General features: G+C 40.5%; 1 protein-coding gene across 1 annotated transcript in view; it reads left to right on the forward strand.

Moving 5' to 3' along the window:
- rsrc1 (arginine/serine-rich coiled-coil 1) overlaps window positions 1-19,401 on the forward strand; it is a 124,620-nt gene that overhangs the window by 22,141 nt on the left and 83,078 nt on the right. The window contains exon 4 of the mRNA XM_080890109.1: window positions 236-445. Within this exon, the coding sequence (XP_080746235.1) occupies window positions 236-445 (210 nt within the window). The remainder of the gene's footprint in view (window positions 1-235; window positions 446-19,401) is intronic.

A 19,401-nucleotide genomic window follows, 5' to 3' on the forward strand; every position in this document is an offset into this window, starting at 1 on the left:
TACCTATTTCTATTTCATATTCCTCTTGCCACATTTTTCTGGTGTGAAACAGTTTCAGCCACATTTGATTAGGCATTTAGTGATTAAAAGGCATTCTGGGAAATATAGACACTTACAAGGCAGAACGCGAGTAGCTAAAACAATAAAGGTGCTTTCCCTTTCGTATTACTGTGCCAGAAATGAAAAGAAATGTCAGAGGTTTATTTGCTTTAACTTTTCCTTATCTCTGCTTTAGGTCTCATTCTCGCCACCGGCGGTCTCGAAGTAGGAGCGGCAGTCGCAGCCGGCGAGGTACCCACAGCCGCAAAAGGAGCCGTAGCCACAGCAGGGACCGGAGCCGGCGCAAGGGCCGTGACCGGGAGAGGGAAAAAGACAAGGAGAGAGGACGGGACCGAGACAAGGACAAAGAGAAGGACAAGAGTAAAGATAAGGCAGAGAAAAAGGGGTAAGTAGGATATTATCCCTTATATGTGAGGTGACAGCACAGGTAGACACAAAGATACCTTAATAAGTCTTAGGTACTGTCGACTCTACTGGACCACAGGACAGCAGAAAATGCTGATTGGTGTAATACGGACATAAATGCGGAGCTCGGTCTCAGCTCCTCCATCCGTCCATCCATCACTCGATCCTTCCATCCATCAATCCATCATTCCCTTTCTTTCTCCATTTCTCCTTCTCATCAAGCACAAGGCAGCACGGGCTATGTAATGCGATATAGTTCCCTCTTGTAAGAGGAAAATCTCACAGTGATATAAAAATAGATGGTAGTTAGGAGTGTTGCACAGGTTCGGTTTTTACTGAATGCGTTGGTCACCAGATGATTTCTGATGTCTTTAACTGCACTTTTCACCCTCTGGACCCGGCAGCAATAAGTCTAGAAACATAACAGGATTATATGCACCTCCAAATGTCTTTGTTGTCTCTGCCAGGAAAAAAAAAACAATAAAAAAGAGTGTCTTATTATTAAAGTTAGGAAAGTTAGCAAAGGACATCTACACTTGCAAGTTTATGTCTACTAAAGACTCTAATACAGACGAGGAACAGGTTCAGAGTGTTAGCAGTTGTACACTCCACTACAGGTATAACTACCTTAGAGGCTTCTCTTTGCGTCTGCCGATATATCCCTCCCCCATCGCGTCATTCTCTAATGTGATTGGGGGCCACTGTAATACAACTGGTACTCTGTTGTTGCTTGTCACATTGAATGGCACAGATGTGTGTATTAAACTGCGGATCCCAAGAGTGATACAGAGCAGCTGTTGTGCTACACATCAGCTTACCAGACTTTAGAAACTCAGGGACAGGCTGAATTTACTTCACAGTCGACAAAACCTTAAGCCGATTAATTGATTAATTCATCGACTGAAAATTTCATGGCAAATGTAGCCTTAATGCTGATAATAAACAAGTATATTCAGCTTAAGAAAACAATCATGGGCACTTTTCAATTTCGGATAAATGATTAGTTGAGGATCTCATTGGCAGATTAGCAGATGCATTTGTCAGTTACTGTCAAAACTCTTGTTTTAAGGATTGCTTATATTATGCTTAAACTTAACACATAAAGTTTTCTGGGAGGAAACACTTTGAGGGAGTATTTTCTAGGCTTTTCATTGGTTTTTCCTTACAGAAACATGCAGTAATAGCCGTACGACAGTTTCTGATTTTATGACTGTTTGATCTGACTAAAATCTCCATTCCTCAGATGTGTTCTTGATGCAACTGTGCACTCAGATGAGGAAACTTATCACTGTAGCAGTGGCTGTGAGAGACCAGAAATGCTGTATGGTATATCTAAGAACTTTTCTATCTTTTTTTTGTTAAGTAACGCACTTGAACAACTGTGGCTGGAAATCACGTGTACTGAATCTCATTAACTGAGTTAAATGCCAAGAAAAGGAGGAAATGTATATCTTTGCTAGCACAACAGATTTTATGTATTTAGGAAGTATTATATATTGACATCATTGAGGAAAACACAAGCACGATCACTAATATTGTTAAACACTTATGTGTTATTCAAGATGTTTATTTAGAATTAAAGATCATAGGGTCGTATTTGTTGATAATAACAATTTTTGAAGGATTTCTATGTATTCAGCACTTGTTTTTTCATCACTTTTGTTGGTCGTCAGTGAAAAGCTTGGGTGTTAAGACTTCTCTGTATGGCCAGAGACTGGATATTTGCTTTTAAAGGAAAAGTGCTCCCATTTATTTGCCGCCATTACATATTGCCTTTCTTAGATCAGTATCAGGAAAACAAATAAAGCTAACAGTGAAATGTAAGGCCAGTAGACTATATCCATTTTCTTATTAAGGCTTCAATATCCTTTAGCATCGATAGGAATCTCTTCTTTTATCTCTGACCCTGCTTTAGCTTGTCTGTGTGCATATTTGTGTTAAGTCTGTGCGTGTGCGTGTGTGTGCATTTCCACCTGTGGCAGTGTTGATTTATTTCAAAACTGCCTAAGCCTGTGGAGGTTTAAAGATTGAATAATTTCGACATATGGCGCTGACCCACTAACTGACGTGACATATCGAATCAGCACCCACTTCAGTAGGTGCAACTGTGAAATCTGTTGCAATGCACCGCTGTGCTAAATCCTACCTTTACAAAGCTTCTACATTTTACATGTATATGGTTTTTAAAGATGTTTTTTTAACGATATCAGGGTGTTGATAGAGTTTTTTGCCCTTTTACAAATAAAATATAAACATCTTTTCTTTCCAAGTTGTTAATTCTTTTTTTTTTTTTGTGGGGGTGGGGAGTTTTAACTTCAGATTTAACACTAAAGACATTATTCTCCAAGACATGTGATATTACTTTACAATAGACTATTGCAATTGTTAATTTTTAAAAAAAAATTAGATATAAAAGCATCAAGACAGAACAAGGATGTTCAAAGACACTGACGTAGAGTGAGGTATACAAAATACTTTGTACAATAAGTTACTTGGTAATATTCATTCGCCAAGTGTCCAGTACACACTGGACAGTTCATATCAAGTTACGTTTTAATTCTGGATATAAACTCTCAGTAACTGTCCCATTGCTCCTTGACCACATCGTTTTTACAATTAAGCCTCCCTAAAATCTTCTCACAGACACCAACGCCTGAGAATTAGTCTGGCACAAGTTACTAAACCAACTATAAATACTCCCATTACATACTTATTCAGCTGTTGTAAGGCATCTCTGTCTCCTAGGAGACATGATCTTGGTGACCTGGGCAAATTACACTTCAATTATTGGCCTATATAATCCAAAACATCTCTCCAAAAAGGAAAAACACTGGAACATTTCCATAATCCAAGCACATTAGTGCCTCTTTCAGTCTTGCATTTCCAGCATAAAGAGTTGGCATTTCATTTTAAAATTGATAAATAGTGTTTGAGATGATTTTAGGAAGATATGTTTTCAGCTTAATTTTGACTTTTGATAGTACAACATCACAGGTTGGATAGCTGTCAGTATGGCTGCCATTTATGCCTGCAGCTGCTGATATGATCTTATAACTGTCCAAAATCTGCTTGATGCTCACAGGAGTTTAGCTGCCTAGCATGTCCTCTTTCAGCAGAAGTAAGGCAGAAGCAACAAGATGCTTCAGGAATATGTAAAACATTTTTTTCCCTTTTTACTGTATCTAATTTGAGAAGCTACTTCCTCTTCCTTTTCCATTTCCATTCTTCTTCTTTTTTTAATGGCAATGGGGGGTAGGGTCTATGCAAGCCCCTGATCCTCACCACTTGAACACAAACACCTGCGCACTCCCACATACTATTACACTCCAGCCTCATTTACATCCAGGTTTTCTTGCTGGGTGATAGGAGAGGAGTGCGGCGGTGGTATGCTGATGGCGGGGCGGGGTGGAGAAGCGGCTCAGGAGCTTTATAGTGTCTGTCAGGATGAAAGAGGGGCCCCTCAGTGCGGCACCCTGACACCGACTCTGTGTGTGCGCACATGTGTTTGGTGTTGTTGTCATTAAACATTTAAGACTCCTCTAGTATGACAGCGGGCAACTTGGTGCTCCAGCGGCATGTTTTCATGCAAAATTTATTGAAAAAGACGAGCTGTTGTTAAGAGATCTTGTTGCTTTTCACCAGTGGCAAAGGGTAAGTGGGTGATTGTAGGGTTGTGTGTGTACTTGTGTACTTCTATGCAAGTGTGTGTGTGTGCGTGTGTGTGTTTACACAGGATTATGTACAAGGTTAGTAGGTCAACTTTGCTCTGGATAAGCATCTGGGTTAGTACTTGCAGAGAGGGTGTTAGTTTCCTTTAATTTAACCACCACTTACATTGTTTACCTTTTCTTTTCATTGACACTTTTCTCAATAAGATTGCATGCTTGTGTCCTGCATGCTGTTTTTATTCAGCATTAAGCTGAATGCAGTGGTGATTTTTAACATGTGCCCAGTGCCCTTTGATGAGCACTTCTCTTTCATGATTTATGATGACAATAATTGAGAAACTATCCTTTTCATGGATGAGAAAAAAAAAAAAAACTCAAACGGTTTAACACAGTTTCATAAAGACATCATGACCTGTTTATTCTCTAGATTAAATTTCAGCAAGCTGTGAGGTTTTTTTTTCCTTTTTAAAATTACCTGAATTACTTCATAAATTTTCCACGAGTAATGAAATATGCCAGGGGCAAAGTTCAAGAAGATCAGATTACATCTAGAGTGTATTTGCTGTCCTCAAAACAATTGTTAGAGTGCATCACCTAAATGAATACACATGCTAAACCTTCAAACCCCTGCACAGCTCTACGGTTACTGTGCAAAAGTCTTGAGTCACCCCACATTTCTTTATATGTCGCTAGGAAATAGATGCAGTGACTCATTGAAATGTGTGCTACCTTGCATGAAAATACAGCATAGAGGCAAAAACTGCTAAATTGTGCCAAATGTTTTGGCAATAGCTCTTTGGGAATCAGATTGCTGGTGCAAAAATAACAAAACATTTGTCAAACTGTCGTATCTCTTACTGTTTTTGTAGATTCTACTATAGAGATGAGAAGAAAGGCTTTTTCTGACAGGCTATTTTTTTCTATTATTTTTTCCTATTTTCTTTTCGTTATGTGTAGACCCAACACTGGTTCATCTCGTGAGTTAGGTACCTTTTTTATTTTTGAATGAGTCATAGATCGGCGTTAAGTATCTTAACAGACAAACAATAAAAAAAAGGACTGGACTGAAAATGAGTGAAAAACTAAAAGACTTTCAGAAAATCTATTGCCCAACAAGAGAGTCTGGCTCCATGGAAACAAAATATAAAGAAACAAACGGTGGCTCAAGACTTTTGCACGGTACTGTAATTCATCAACTACAATGCTGATCTGGAGCAGGATTTATTTTTAGGTGAATCTAAACTCATGCAAGTCTTTCTTTGAAAAAATACCACTAAATTAAGGCCGTCTGAACACCCCTGGCAGGCGATAGAATTACTGCCGAATGACAATTTTCTGAATATATATGAATTAGCTTTGCAGCGCACCAGATACTTTCTCATAATACCTTGTGCACAGGTCAAGATTAATTTTATTTGTCAGAGTTTTATCGTATTCCCTGAAACAAAGTACAAGAGGTAAACAGTGTCTCATGTTAACAAGTGCACATCTGCCCCCAGGCTGGTACTTGACAGAAGTAAGAGCGTATTTCACCTGATGTTCCGACCCAATTCACACCCCTGATTAATGAGCAGACACTGAGAATTTACGCTAACAGATGGCTGTTTCTTCACAGAAAGTGACAGGTTTTAAGCATTTTACATTTTTATTTATTTATTTATTTTTAATCTACAACTAAATTTTATAGTAAGAAGTAAGTGTTTGTTAGTAAGTACGGGTTTGGCATCATTAAACGCTGTAGTGGTTCAGGCTTTGATCAGGCTTGAAGGGATTTTGTTAGGTCGTGGATGGAGAACAGTCTCCAGTTTTTCTGCATTTCATTATATTGTTAATGCATGCATACGCCATACACACAGGTGTGCACACTCTCACTTTTCCCCCTTTTTCTCTTCATCTCAAGCAACCTTCTTGGAATTCAATGCCTTCAACAATTTTTTTTTTTTACTTCTTTAGGAGAAGCTTTTGCTTTGGGTGGTGCTGACCTCTTTTCTCTGTAACAGATCATAGAGGTACTGCAAGCTTCACATGCTTCACATGCTCATTCTGAGAGGTCTGTCCAATTAGGCTGAACTCCTTGCCTATGCCGGGTCACGGGAACACATTGGTTCATCGTACTCAATTTAATGTAATTTGAGTAAGAAATGGGCACAGGCTGGGCAACCGAGGCACAGAGAGCAGCGTGGAGACCTCATGGCAGCAGAGAGCCATCTTTTCCCTGTGCATGTAAAAGGAGTTTGTCTAATGAGCTTAGGGTTAAAGAAATGAAAAGACATCCTACCTTTCATTAAAGCCTTTTTTTGAAGTCCTTTTCTATGAAAGAATCATTTAGAGGTTTTTGTCTGCTAGAGAGGAACAGCAGTTCAACAGAATAGGACAGCGTAGTTCACATTGGTAGAGTTTCTTTTTAAAAAAAAATAAACCATTAATATAAAACATATTTTCTTGACATTTTTATACAACAAGCCGTCCTCACCAACCCACCCATTGCTGTTTTCTTTCTGTGAATGTGATTGTTTAGTAATTCCTCTCATTAGTCTGTTTTCCCTGCTGACAAACTAAACAGAACCCAACCTCACCACAGGGGTCCCAGCAGGACCTGCAGGCCTGAGTTTGGCTAGCTTTGCTCCATTGCTCAGCCTTAACCTCTGGAAGCCGGGATGCTGTGAGGCAGAGAGAGAAAATAAAACAAGACCCTAGACACCGGCACACACACATTTTCACTTACTACTGTTGATTTTCTCTCCCTTCTTGTCTTACTCTGAGGAAATGATTGTCTGCTTCTTTGCTTCTGTTGAACATCTATCAGCTCATTAGTGTTGGTAATACACAGAGAAAGTAAGTGTGTTTGTGTGTGTGTTTGTGGGTGTGTAGCCCCTGCCTGCGGCATCCTCTCAGCCTGGTGGGAATGTGTGTATGGGTGGTGTGGATGGGACCACTAGCTGCTGCTTCTGTGTGTGTGTGTGTGTTTGTTGTATTTGCATTTCACTGCACTCTTGCAGGACTCTAGGCTGTGTCTGGCTCTGGGAGCGGGTCCGGGGAGGTAAGAGAGACTTCAAACACCGTCCTCGGAAGGTTAGGATACACTCACATTGACTTAAATCAATGAACTGTAAGTGTGTGTTTTATTTGTGTGTGCGTCAAGGGGGGTAGCCTAGTGGCCAGGAGCAAGATGAGACGTGGGTGAAGCTGAAGAGGAGTAGGTGTGCGTGTGTGTAGTCTGGGTGGGGGCTGGGTGGCTGAAATAGGAGTGATGCCTACATGCAAAGGGTGGACAGCGAGCATGTGCACACAGACACACACTCAGGTCCCAGTAGATAAATGCACACACAGTTTGGTTCAGCTGTAGCATTTCTTGGCCTATGGCTGCATGTAGTCGTTATTTCTTTTTTTAATACAAATAATGAGCAGATTAGATTAAAAAACAAACAAATAAAACAAAGTAGTAGTCTTTAATAATAGACTTACTTTACATCTAGATAACCCTTTTAGATACAAAAGCAGGTCATCTAACTAGACTCCACACCCCTTCTCCAAAACCCGGTTTAAGGCCAAAAGAAGTGAACAGTATAACGACTTATAAATAGCTTTGTCAAAAGGGTATTATCATAGGAATCCTCCACAGGGATCTATGCAACTTGTAGCTCCAGAAAATGTATTTGGTCTTTGCCCGTCTGGGGCGATTAATGGTTTGTAAGTGCCACGTATGATGCAGACAGGAGACACAGACAGTGCATTCATTCTGTGGGCGTGACCCATTTCTGAAATTTATGTCACTTGGACTGGTTATGCAAATGTGAAACACATAATTAGTGCTTTTTGGGGATGGTTGGATGGTCTGGGAAGATTTCTTTGGTTCCCGTTGTCTCTGGAAATATTTTTCTGCTTAAAAAAATCATAGAAAAAGGTCAACTTTCACTCCTTCACATTTCTTTGCCTATGTCAGTATTTTACTGAAATAGTGGATGGGTATGGGTACAGTCAGATTGATATTGAGGTTTTTACAGCTTTGGGATGTTAAACAGCAGTCCCAGGCTATGAGAGATTAGCCTGATTTCAGGGTACCGCCCTGAAACTGAACTGAAAACAAAACTAAAAGTCAATAATGGTGATAATTCTTACTATTATAATGTTTAATATATGATATGATGTATTGTTAGTTATTAACGTTATTATAAATAAGTAATCAGAATCTCTTAAGACTGAAATGAATAAGAGGGCTTTCTTGCTGTGTTTGGCTGAGAATGACCTCCCTGTTTCCTGTGTAAACTGGTGTGTGGGTGTGCATGTGTGTTTGCATAGACAGAGAGGGCGAGAGAGAAAAATCTGGCCACTTTTAATCACAGGAGAAGACACCCTGAGTGAGCGATAGAGAGCTGTGACAATCCACTTACTGCGCTCTGTAATCTGTTTAACCATTTAGTGAGTTGTTAAGGGAGTATGCAAACACTCACATTGGGGGGAAAAAGAAAAAAAAGCACACTAAACACCCTGCAGGCTGTAGCGGCGCACAGGACAACTTGGTAGCAATTCAGTGCCGTTACACATCTAGGGAAGAGTGTGTGTGTTCATTTGTTTGTGAGTGTGTTGATGTCTTTGAGACCTACTGTAGGCACTGAGAGAAGCCAGGCCTGGAGCGTGATGACAGAGACCAGACCTGGCCAAATAGAAGATCCCCCAATCCAATTACCCTGTTCCTCTCTTTTATTTTCTCCTCTTCTCTCCTTGCCTCTCCTCTCCTCATTTTATGGCCTTTTTCTTAGCAGGAGCTAGTGATGGCAGTCCTGGCTGCTGTTTAAGTGGCTGGCTGCTCTGCTTTATGGGTCAGGAGAGGATGCGGGCAGGATTATAAGCAGCAGGTTATGAGCAGCAAACACGACGGGCCAGCTCCGATTTTAGGAGGGTTTATGTTGCGCTTGTCGACGAAATACGTTTTTCTGCACTCTCTCTCCCTTTCTGGAAAAGCTGGGTTAGTTTGGTTTGGAGGATGCAGAGTGGTGTTGAAGGCAAGGAGGGGAGCTAAACGAGAAGGCGGTTATGCAGAATGATGTGTAAAAGAGACGCACTGTTAATGTTTAATTTTCTCCAGGCTCCGGTGCTTATTCATCTGCACCAGGGGCAAGGAAAGGTGTTGACTGAAGTCTTTATGAGGAAGGCTGAGAGTGAGAAAACGTTATAGAAAGTGATGTTCCTTTTAGTTGAATTGGCAAAGTAACATGAAGAAGAACAGCAGACGATGGTTTTCAGTTAGCTGAGGAGTACCTCTCACCGTGCATTTGACCTCTGCTGACCTGAGACAAAAATACTGCTCTGCAGGTCTTCCCTGGTGGCATTGATCATTGCAAGAATACCTCCTTCAGACTGAGTAAACAGCTTTCCAGGCATTGAGTTTAAGTACCATGACTCAGTTGTAGAAGTAAGGAAGTAAATCTTGCCTGAGAGGGGTGTATAACAATCATCCTCAGCGGAGGTTTGAAATCGACAGCCATGCTCAGAGTGTTTTTTTTCTTTTGCGCAGAAACGAGCTGAAACAAAAGAGTTGTGATCGTAGTCGCCGATCACGCAAGTGGGTGTGTGCTTATTTGTGTCGCTGATGGAGTTGGCGGCCCCGCACGGCTTATGCTGAACATTTAGTAGCCGCAGGAAACTTACGAAGCCTCCCTCCTCTTCTTCCTCCTTCCCTCCTACCCATTTAGTCTGCCTCTTTTTCAACAGAAGTTTAGATCTCTGGGCCGATGTTTAATTCATTTGTACTAATGTCTTGCTCACTCCGGCTCTCCTTCATCCTCGTGTGCTCTGTCTTACTCTCTCGCCAGCGTAGTCCCTGTGGTTCTCTAATAGAGTTATTCCACCTTGCATCTCACTCATTCTCCCTAACACACACACATCGCTCACTCTACTTCTGTCCACTTTTTGCCAGTAGCGTATATGCATTCTTCATTTTTGTATGATATATCGGCTCTTCTTGCAGTTTAGATGCGTGAGTAATACTGTGGAATTAATGGCAGGCTGTTATATGAGTTAGTAGTCTTTTCTCAGATCCGATGCTGTATGTTTCTCATTGCTTACTGCCTTACTGTAACTGCCTCTTCTCTTCTTTTTCGCTCTCTCTTCTCTTTTTTTGTGCGCCTCTAATTCTCTGTTTCTGCCTCTTTCTATGCCCAGTTCTGACGACACGGAAAGTATGTACAGTGTGTATAAATATCGCGGGCACTGCTGTCTAATCAACAGAGTGAAATAATTCACTTCTTTTCTTCCACGTACACACTCACTGATGGAGGCCAACTGAAATCTGTCAGTGCCGAGCTGTATGTGGAAAATGTTTTTAGGGGAAAATGGTGGAGTATTTCACAAAAATGAAACAGAGTAGCAAATCATCTCGTTAAATTTTCAAACACATATTAATCAGAATGAAAAATGCCACTGGAGCTAATGTTATGGCACGCACATTTTGGCAGGTATACATATGCCATAATTGCTGTATGTTGAGTGTGCATTAGAGAGGAGAAGTTTATTTGTGGTCATACTGTATGTTGAAATCTCTCATGTATAGAAAGCATGTTACCGCACACTGAGCAAGATTCTGAGATTCTTGCGGTGGCTTCGCTTTTAGAAACATGAAGATGTTTTTCTACAAAACTGTTTGTGTTTTGCTAAAGACTTTGACAAAAATGATACCCAAAGTGAAAATCCCAAAAAGTGATCACAAACGTGTAACATTAGATTTTAATCTGGACTTTTTAAGACCTAAACAAAATATGCCAACACACACACATACGACACAGTTTGGTCTCTACCAATAAAGCGTTTAGAGTAGAATGGAGTAGATTCAGGTCTTCAGAGTAAGGTTAAACACTTTCTTTGCAATCTTTGTGTGCACGTTAGCCTTTGCTGTGTTCGTTTGTCTTCTTGCATTACTCGAAGACTTGGGTTAACTTTTCTTTCTTTATTTCTTTCTTTCTTTTTTTTTCTTTTTACCACTTTTCCTTGAAGTCTGCAGAAAAACAGACACACACATGCATGCACGTACACACGAGCGCTCCTGACATTTCTCCCTGTAGGCTAAACTGCAGAGTGCTTGGGGCCATGTTGTTTTGTCTTCTGACAGACTGAACGAGAGAGAGAAAAAAAAGACAGTTACCCTGGCCGGTGCTTACGCCAGTTTGACACCACAGACACTGAAGGGGGGGGGGGGGGGGTTGAACGAAGAGAAGTGAAAAAGGCACAGTAGAAAACGGTGTGTAGATGATATGAATAACAATGTACGCGGTGTGTCTCCCTGGACCCTGATAACCTGCAGACCAGAGCCCGGTGCCTGTGACAGGCTGGCCTTTGTGGCCACTTTATCCCGCCTGTACACTTGTAAGGTAGAGCCGGGATAATCACACCTAATCTAATTAGGCTAAAGAGGGCCATGACTGAGGCTGGCTACGAGCAGACTGGGCACTCTTTCTCTCTCACACACACACTCACACACTCCCTCACTCACAGATACACACACACATCAACAAACACAGCTCAGCAGTGAAATCCTGTTTGCATCAGAAAAATAAGGTTGTCATATTGATTATGTAGATGAGGGACTAACGGGGGCTAACTGCCTCTCGGCCAGCCGGTTACAGCTGACAAAGGCTAAAGGGAGGGATGCAGAGAGAGGAAAGAAAAGATTAGAACAGGTTTAGCTCTGTTTTCCCTCTGCCACTTTACATGTACCACTGTTTGGTTCAGTGCAACCTACTGCTCCTGCTGCCACTAAACTTGAGACTGAAAGTAGGTATAAAATAGGGAGACTCTTTAAATGCACGCACCCTAAAATTCATGCAGATTTTTTTATTTGACTTGCAATAACTCAAAATACAGGTAAGAGTATACATAGACAGATTCAAACATGCAGTAAAAATAAGATGGGGAAAAAGTGTAGCACTACTAAAGCAATATTTTACAGTGCTTTAGTTGTGCTGAATGAATATTTTTAATGCCTACCAATCTAATGTTTATATTCTTGCTGAATTAGTGTAAAAGAAATGCATTTATCGTGGGCTTTGTGGATGTTTTTTTCCCCAGAACTTGAGCAGAGATTTCTTTAGTTTTATCCCTAATATTTTGCCCTAATTAAGTATTTGAAAATAGTAAGTCATTGACTCTTAAGTGGAAATCATAAAATCAGGAGATATCAGTTTGGTTTTCTTCTATAGATTCCTTAGCTGCTTGTGTCAGCTCTAGTTGTCTCTGTACAGTTGCTTGTAAGGACATGTAGTGGATACATGGCTATTAATAACTTGTCTTCAGGTGTGTGTGCGTGCATGTCTGTGTGTGTGTGGGTTTTGTGTGCGGCAAGCCAGCAGCCAGATTGCTATTTCCCCCTCTACCCCGTATAGAAAGGCCTGGGTATTCTCTGGATGAGGGTGTGATGTACAATTGAAGGGCAGGATTGAAACTGATTACCTTGTTAACTCCTGGCACCCACTGGCAGCTTGAAATAGACCTGAGCACCAGGGCCTGATTTGCAAATGAATTACCTCTCGCCTGGCCCTCCCCTTCCCCTCCTCTTCATTCCCCCGTCTTCCTCCCTCTCTTTCGTTCTTTTCTTTTCTTTTTTCTTTTTTTTTGTCCATTCGGTGCCAAGATCATCTTTTTATATTGTGCCATGACAGATGCTGTGCCGGGCTGCCATTGTTCCCCATCAGTTTTCTGGGGCCGAGAGGAGAGCCAAAAGATTTCCACATGTGATTTTAACACAGCCACCACCCCCCCAGTCCTTGCCGTATAGCCCAGTGTAGTCTTTGTGTACCAGTACGGCAATCTACATAGTTTTGGAACAGGCAGTAATGTTGGGGAGCGTCATTGTCTCAGCCTCAATAATAGAGAGGCATTTCTCTGATTAGGAAAGGTTATAATTGGGAAGTATGAAAAGGACCACTGGCTATTGAAGAAAACCATGGGGAAATTGATTGCTCTCCATGTCTCCCTTTTGCTTTTCTCTCTATGTCTTTGTCCTGATCTCCCTCTATGTAACACGATAAAAAGAAGTCAATTTTCTTTAAAACTTGGCCCCAGCCCTCAGATCCCTCCAGAGCTGGTGTGTATAGGCTAAGAAGGGGGAGATATAGTTTTTTAAATAGGGAGACTTGTTCTGTGTGTAATATTTTATCCGCGATATGACGTCTTCAGCAGTTTAGCATTTCTTAGCTCACAGGGAGCTGAAGGTGGTCCTTTAACTATGGCCTGCTGATGTTTGATTATGAGAACGGTTGTCTGAGCTGTTATCAGAGTGACAGATCAGAGTCATTGCCCTGTACCCAGGACGCTTAAGCCAAAGGAGGGCGATGTGTTTCTCAACCACAGCAATAATTTAAAAAAAAAACAACAACTATATATTAAATACGAGAGATGCCCGGTAGCAAATTTCTTCGGTTGTTATAATTTTTTTCCTTTGTGTGACCTGCTGATACCAACTTTTTTTGCTTCTGTTATTTTCTTTCTGAGAACTGTATAAACTAAAATGGAACTTTTCCACAATGTGAAATATTTTTGTCATAAAAAAACAATAAATCTCCCCAAACTACAGGTTCTTCTCCCACTGAAAACAATTGAGAATAAGGTGCTGTGGTACAGGAAATTAGTACAAGTAATTAACTGAAAATGAGTTGCTGTACACCCACCTTTACTTGACATATTTTGTGTTGCAAAACAAAAGCAGGTGGAACAGATTTATATAACAAAACAAGTGTCAGGTACTTTAATTATTTTCCTGTAGGTTTATAACTTCACCAGATAACAGAATCTGAACCCTTTTGTGTTTTTCGTTGGTCTCCATAAATGTCCTCAGGATGACTTTGATCCTTTGCTCATACCGAGGCTTCTGGCTGGCTCTGAACCCAGACAAATTTAGCATTAGCCACTTTGCTTTTATTAGATTCTTTGAAATATCCATATTGATCTAGGTGAAGGTGATTTGAGTGTGTGATTATATTTGTTGGGATGATTTTTTTATTTTAATGGGTTATTATTCAATGTTTTTACTGCCTCGGCCCAGTTGAGTTCAAACAGGGCTGTATGTGTCCCTGGACTGAAGTGAGTCCTGTTTATAATTTTAGACCCTTCCATATTTTGTTTTGCTTTTACATATGATGTAAATGAATCAATATATTGATGTTAATCTCCAAGTTTGTTTATTTAAACCCAATGTACTTTTTATCTGTCTTGTGATTTTAAGTGATTTTCACAGTTGTAGACACACCTGTGGAGTTTGTCTTGTGTAGTGGATTGCTTAGAGCTTAGGTGTAACTTATAATCACATTCTGTAAAAGGTAAAATCAACATAAATTTGATTATGCATTGGTGACACTTTTTAAAAAAATTAGTTTAAACCTAGTTTGGCATTTATACTCTCCAGTTTAATCATTTTCTAATATAACTAATCTATCTTTAGAAAGAAAATTATTTTCAGTCTCCACTACAAGGTTCACCAACACCAGTCTCTCCATAATTTGTCCCTTTCTTTGTTTTCTTCTCAGTGCTATTTATATTCATAATGCCCACCATATTGAAAAAAAAATGATGACTTTGTTGCATTTTTGTGTTGACTGTACAAAATTAGGTCCTGTCAGTTAATTAGTGTGGGCTAAATAAATGTTTTTTTAGTTTGGAGACACTGATAAGATAGTAGTCATGATGCTGCTTCTTGAAAGGTTTTCCCAGTTTCACATTTTGACGATATTGCTGTTTCTTATTATAAATGAAGATGATGTTAATCCTGGAAGACTTTAAAGAGATTTATTCTTCATTTTCTCGCTCCACAAGTGTTGCTGTCGCTCTTTTATTTGGGCGTTGGTCCCGTGTTTGGCAGACACGGGTAACACGAACAGGTGTCTGCTTGCGTTTTTATCTCATACAACAGAAAGAGCCTCCTTAAATCAACTTCTTCTTTTCATATTCATACTTCTTTGACTTTTTTATTGACTGCACTTAAACCTCCTTGAGAGAAACATAAAGTGCTGAATTTTTTACCCCCATTTTAATGGGCTGCTTTTCTCTACCATTTTGGGATTATGCTAAAGTAAAGCCCCTTCCACTGGGAGGGAGGTCAGCTTGTGTACCCGCAAATGTATGTGTGTGTGTGTGTGTGCACGCCTGTATGCATGCTGAATTACATAAAAGCATAGAACGATAAGTCTGCGTTTTGTTCCCTCTCTGTGTTCTGCATGGAAGAGTGACAGCCCCCGACTTGCCCCTGTATTATCCCTTTCTGTGTATATGTGTGTGTGAGTCTGAGAGTGTGTGTCCCACCAGCCCTCCTCTTAGCTGTATAAAACCCTGAGAGGTAGTTCTGATAGCACACACAAAAATACAATTTCAATTTCAATTGGCAGCCCTGTTAAAAAAGGGCTATGGAGATGGCAATCAGGCCTGAGGGGAAGCTGCACTCCCTGTACTATTGTGCTTGTGCGTGCGTCTCTATACCCAATCCTCTACAGTTCAATATCAAGCTTTATCCCTATATTAGTTAAACAGGCAGATCCCACTGATGTGGACTCTGTATTAGTGTGCTTTATGTGAGTGTGTATGTGTGAGTGAATATGCTTGCTCCAGTGTCCCCATCACATTGACTTTTTAATAAATATGCCTGCCATTCTGTCAGCAGTCAAACAACATATGAATGCTCAATGACACACTTGACAAGGCATGCAACTGTAGCAAATGAGTCACAAATTCACACACTCTCTCTCACACACACATATACACTCGCACACTCTCTCACTCTCTCTTATGATGTCTTCTTTATAGTAATACGGTGTCTTGCCTTCTTTTGCTCCTGCTCTGCTCCTCTTCTCACGATCAGTGACTGATGATAAGTTGAGGGTGAAGAGGCTGCTGAGGGCCAGGTTTTTTATTTTATTTTACTTTTTAATTGTATGAGAAAATACAAAAATGCACTGTTGCTAATCAAAAGGTTAAAGACTTCTGTTGGTTATACAGTCGCAAGATATCGTTTGTGAACCCTTTGTTTGGAATACCAAGAAGTCTTCAACTCACAGTTATAAATACAATATGACAAAACTAATAACATGCAAACGGTTTTACATTAAGTGTTTTCTTTATGGATCACACTTTTTTGGTTAGTTTTTCGTTTTGTTTTGTTTCTTGCTAAATGTTATGTTTTAAGTTTTTCTATAAACCACCACATTTCTGGGATTTTCTGAATGAAAGAGACAAAAGTTAATCACCCCAAATGTAAAGCATTATTTGGCTGTTTGGCTTCCTCAGGTTTTGCAAATCGGCAGCAAAAGAAAGTCATGTTTTGTCATGGCAAAGTGAGAAATATCTAGTTGAAGTTGCTGCTGCTGCTACTGCTTGTCACCTTTCCATCGATTGCAGAGCGATTAATGAATCTTACTGTAATTTCACTGATTTACCCATGCGGGGTAAATCAGTGAAATAGGGTAATGTGTAATACAATACATTACAACACAAGTAATAACATGGTATGTTCTTATTATAAGTCATTTTTATTTAATAGGAAGCCTCTTATGGTTCCTGAACTGAAACTGTGAGTAAAGGGCAGTGAAATCATTACAGTCAGATAAAGGGGAAAGTTAAAGGTGTGTAACACGGCCTGTGGAAGCAAACCCATTGATGTATGAAAGTCTGATATTACATGGTAAACCTGGCTAGTAGTGGAGAGTGAAAGGGTTAAATCGTCCGCACACCGGATTGTGGGTCTGAGAGGTAATGCATGGCTGATGAGTGCTGGGCTAATGGGCAGCTCTGTAAGCTGGAAATCAAATGACTGCCTCTGCATTTTAAGTCCCTCTGTCACCTCCATTGACTGACTAAAGATATTCAGATCAGCTATGTCAAAGGGGGGGTGGGGGGGAATCTAGCAAAGATGGAAAGAGAAAGAAAGGGAAAGAGAGTGAAGGAAAGAAGGGGAGGAGATCTTAGCAAAACCTGAAGACCTAATGCAATTATTAGAAACGTGAACCCCAAATGACAACTCATCTGGCGCTAGCTGTGTAATTAATTGTCTACTAGCAGAATTGCGGGGGCTTTGGAGGGTCAGGTAAAGAGAGAAAAGAGAAAGAAAGCCATCCGGGGGGGGGGGGTTGGAAGAAGGCAACATGACAGGTAAGGAGAGACATAAGGAAAACGATGAGGTAAGATGAGGCAACAGCTTAAAATCATTGGTCGAATACAAGAGACAAAAGGGCTTTGGACACATTGTAACAGAACATCTACTGTGAGTGATAGAGGAAGAAAGCATGCTGGGAGGGCACGATGAGAAGAAAAGCGACTGAGTGGAAGGAGAGGGGGAAAAGAGAAAAGGAGCAGGAATGAGAAAGCATGAGTGCAGACAGTGTGATGGATCCAGCAACCATGTTGAATTGGTCAGTATTGACCTTGCCAGAGCTTAACACTCTCCCTTGTTTGTCCAGTTTTACTTAATTGACCGCAGATAACTAATTAAATTTCCTGGAACAACAGGGCATTACTCTCCCTGTGTCTTTCCCCTTCTTGCCCACTTGCCATTCTCTGCTAGGCCTCTCAGTCATCCTGGCGTGTAACTATTCCGAAGAGAAAAGAGAGGTAATGCGAACAAGTAATGACATAAATTTCCTTCTTTTTTTTGTTGTGTGAAAAACTGAACACAATGACAAATCGCTGTGTATGACTAGGATGGGTGAAGGTCAGAGATTTTCATGTTTTAGTCTGCTCAATAGTCCAACCTGTCTGCTTCTGCACTGCAGTGTCTCCTCTGTCAGATTCTGGCATTATATCCTTAAATAGTTGCTGGTTAACTCCCAGTGATTCTGTAAAGACACTCACTTGCCATGGCAAGCCATAGCTTTAGTGGGCACAAGTGACCATTCAATGGCTGCTGCAATTTCAATTTTAAAGGAAAAGCTTTCCACTTACAGGTGTGTGTCCAGACTGTGTGCTTTTAGCAGTTTTATAACCTTTTTGCAAGCCGCGGTGTGCACATTGAATTTAATAAACTCGGGTATGACATTAGTGTTACCCCATGGCTGTTAGCTTCCCTCTGTTAGCTTCCCTGCAACTTTAAGTGGTCATATTTTATGTATGTAGACTGCATGATGGCAAAACTTACTAATGGCTGCAAACAAATCTGCTGCCACAACTCAACAAGAATTTTCTTAGGGGTTTTTTTATGGTATGCCATTAGTGTTATTTTAACTTAAAATGGTGCCATAATAAGCACATTCATGGGATATTTGTATCAGCTGATCAATAAATGTAGGTTGTTGCTGCCCTCATATCATGGGCCATTTGACCCAAGCTGTTGCAAGATCATTACAATAGCCAAGCTGTAACCTCGCTCATTGTGTGAAACAGGACTATGTCCTGAAGGCAAGACCAGAGAAAATACCGTAGTTCTTTCATGTTGTTTATCTCCCAACTCCCAAAGTTGTGCAAGTTTTGTACTCTTAAATAGACGTCGTCTTAGAGGTCACAGTTGGCCAGTGTTTGTCAGAGCTAATTTGCAACAGTGTGAGAATGTTTAAAACACTCACCTGCCAACCAATCCAATTTTTTGGAAGATATTTTGATATGTCACGATGACAAAGGTACAGACATAGCCATTAAGATAAACGATTTCTTAATTCTATATGTTATATATTGTCGAGCTGTCTCGGTTTACTGCAGCCGTACATTACCACAGTAAACAGCGGTAGTGTGTGCTTATCTTGCTTTAATTAGTCCATTTCTAATGTGAAAATACTTTTTTAACTGAAGTCAGTATATGATTTGGAGTTTGGAAGTCTAATATCTAAAGCAATTTTTAGGGCCCGATTTGAACCACAGTTTTTTTTTTCAGCCAAACTTTGCTGCCTTTAATAGACCTTAACGATCATAAAATGACTACCACTGAAAAACTAATAGCACTTATGAGTAAACTGCTCACTTAAAAATAAATTAATCAGTATGAAAAGTATGATTTTAATGCGCCATGAATTCATTTTCTTCATAGAGGGCTACTAAATATGTCACATGATTAGTGTGCCTTCTCACCGTGCCAAGTCCGTCACATCCCATCACATCACAAATCACCGTCTGTCTGCTTCATTCTCGTCTTCCCATGTCTGCACTTCATCTCTCTTGCCATTGCCGCCCTCCCTCTCTCATGTTGTGTGCCGGGGCTGTAATGTGCTCCTGTGGTTGTAGTAAGCAGGCCATAGTGTCTCTGAGGCCTTGTGCTACACCACCATTACTATCTGGCCTGCCTCCACTACAAATTGGATGAACAGGC

This window comes from Rhamphochromis sp. 'chilingali' (genome assembly GCF_963969265.1).
Source record: "Rhamphochromis sp. 'chilingali' genome assembly, chromosome: 8".
Lineage (NCBI taxonomy): Eukaryota > Metazoa > Chordata > Actinopteri > Cichliformes > Cichlidae > Rhamphochromis > Rhamphochromis sp. 'chilingali'.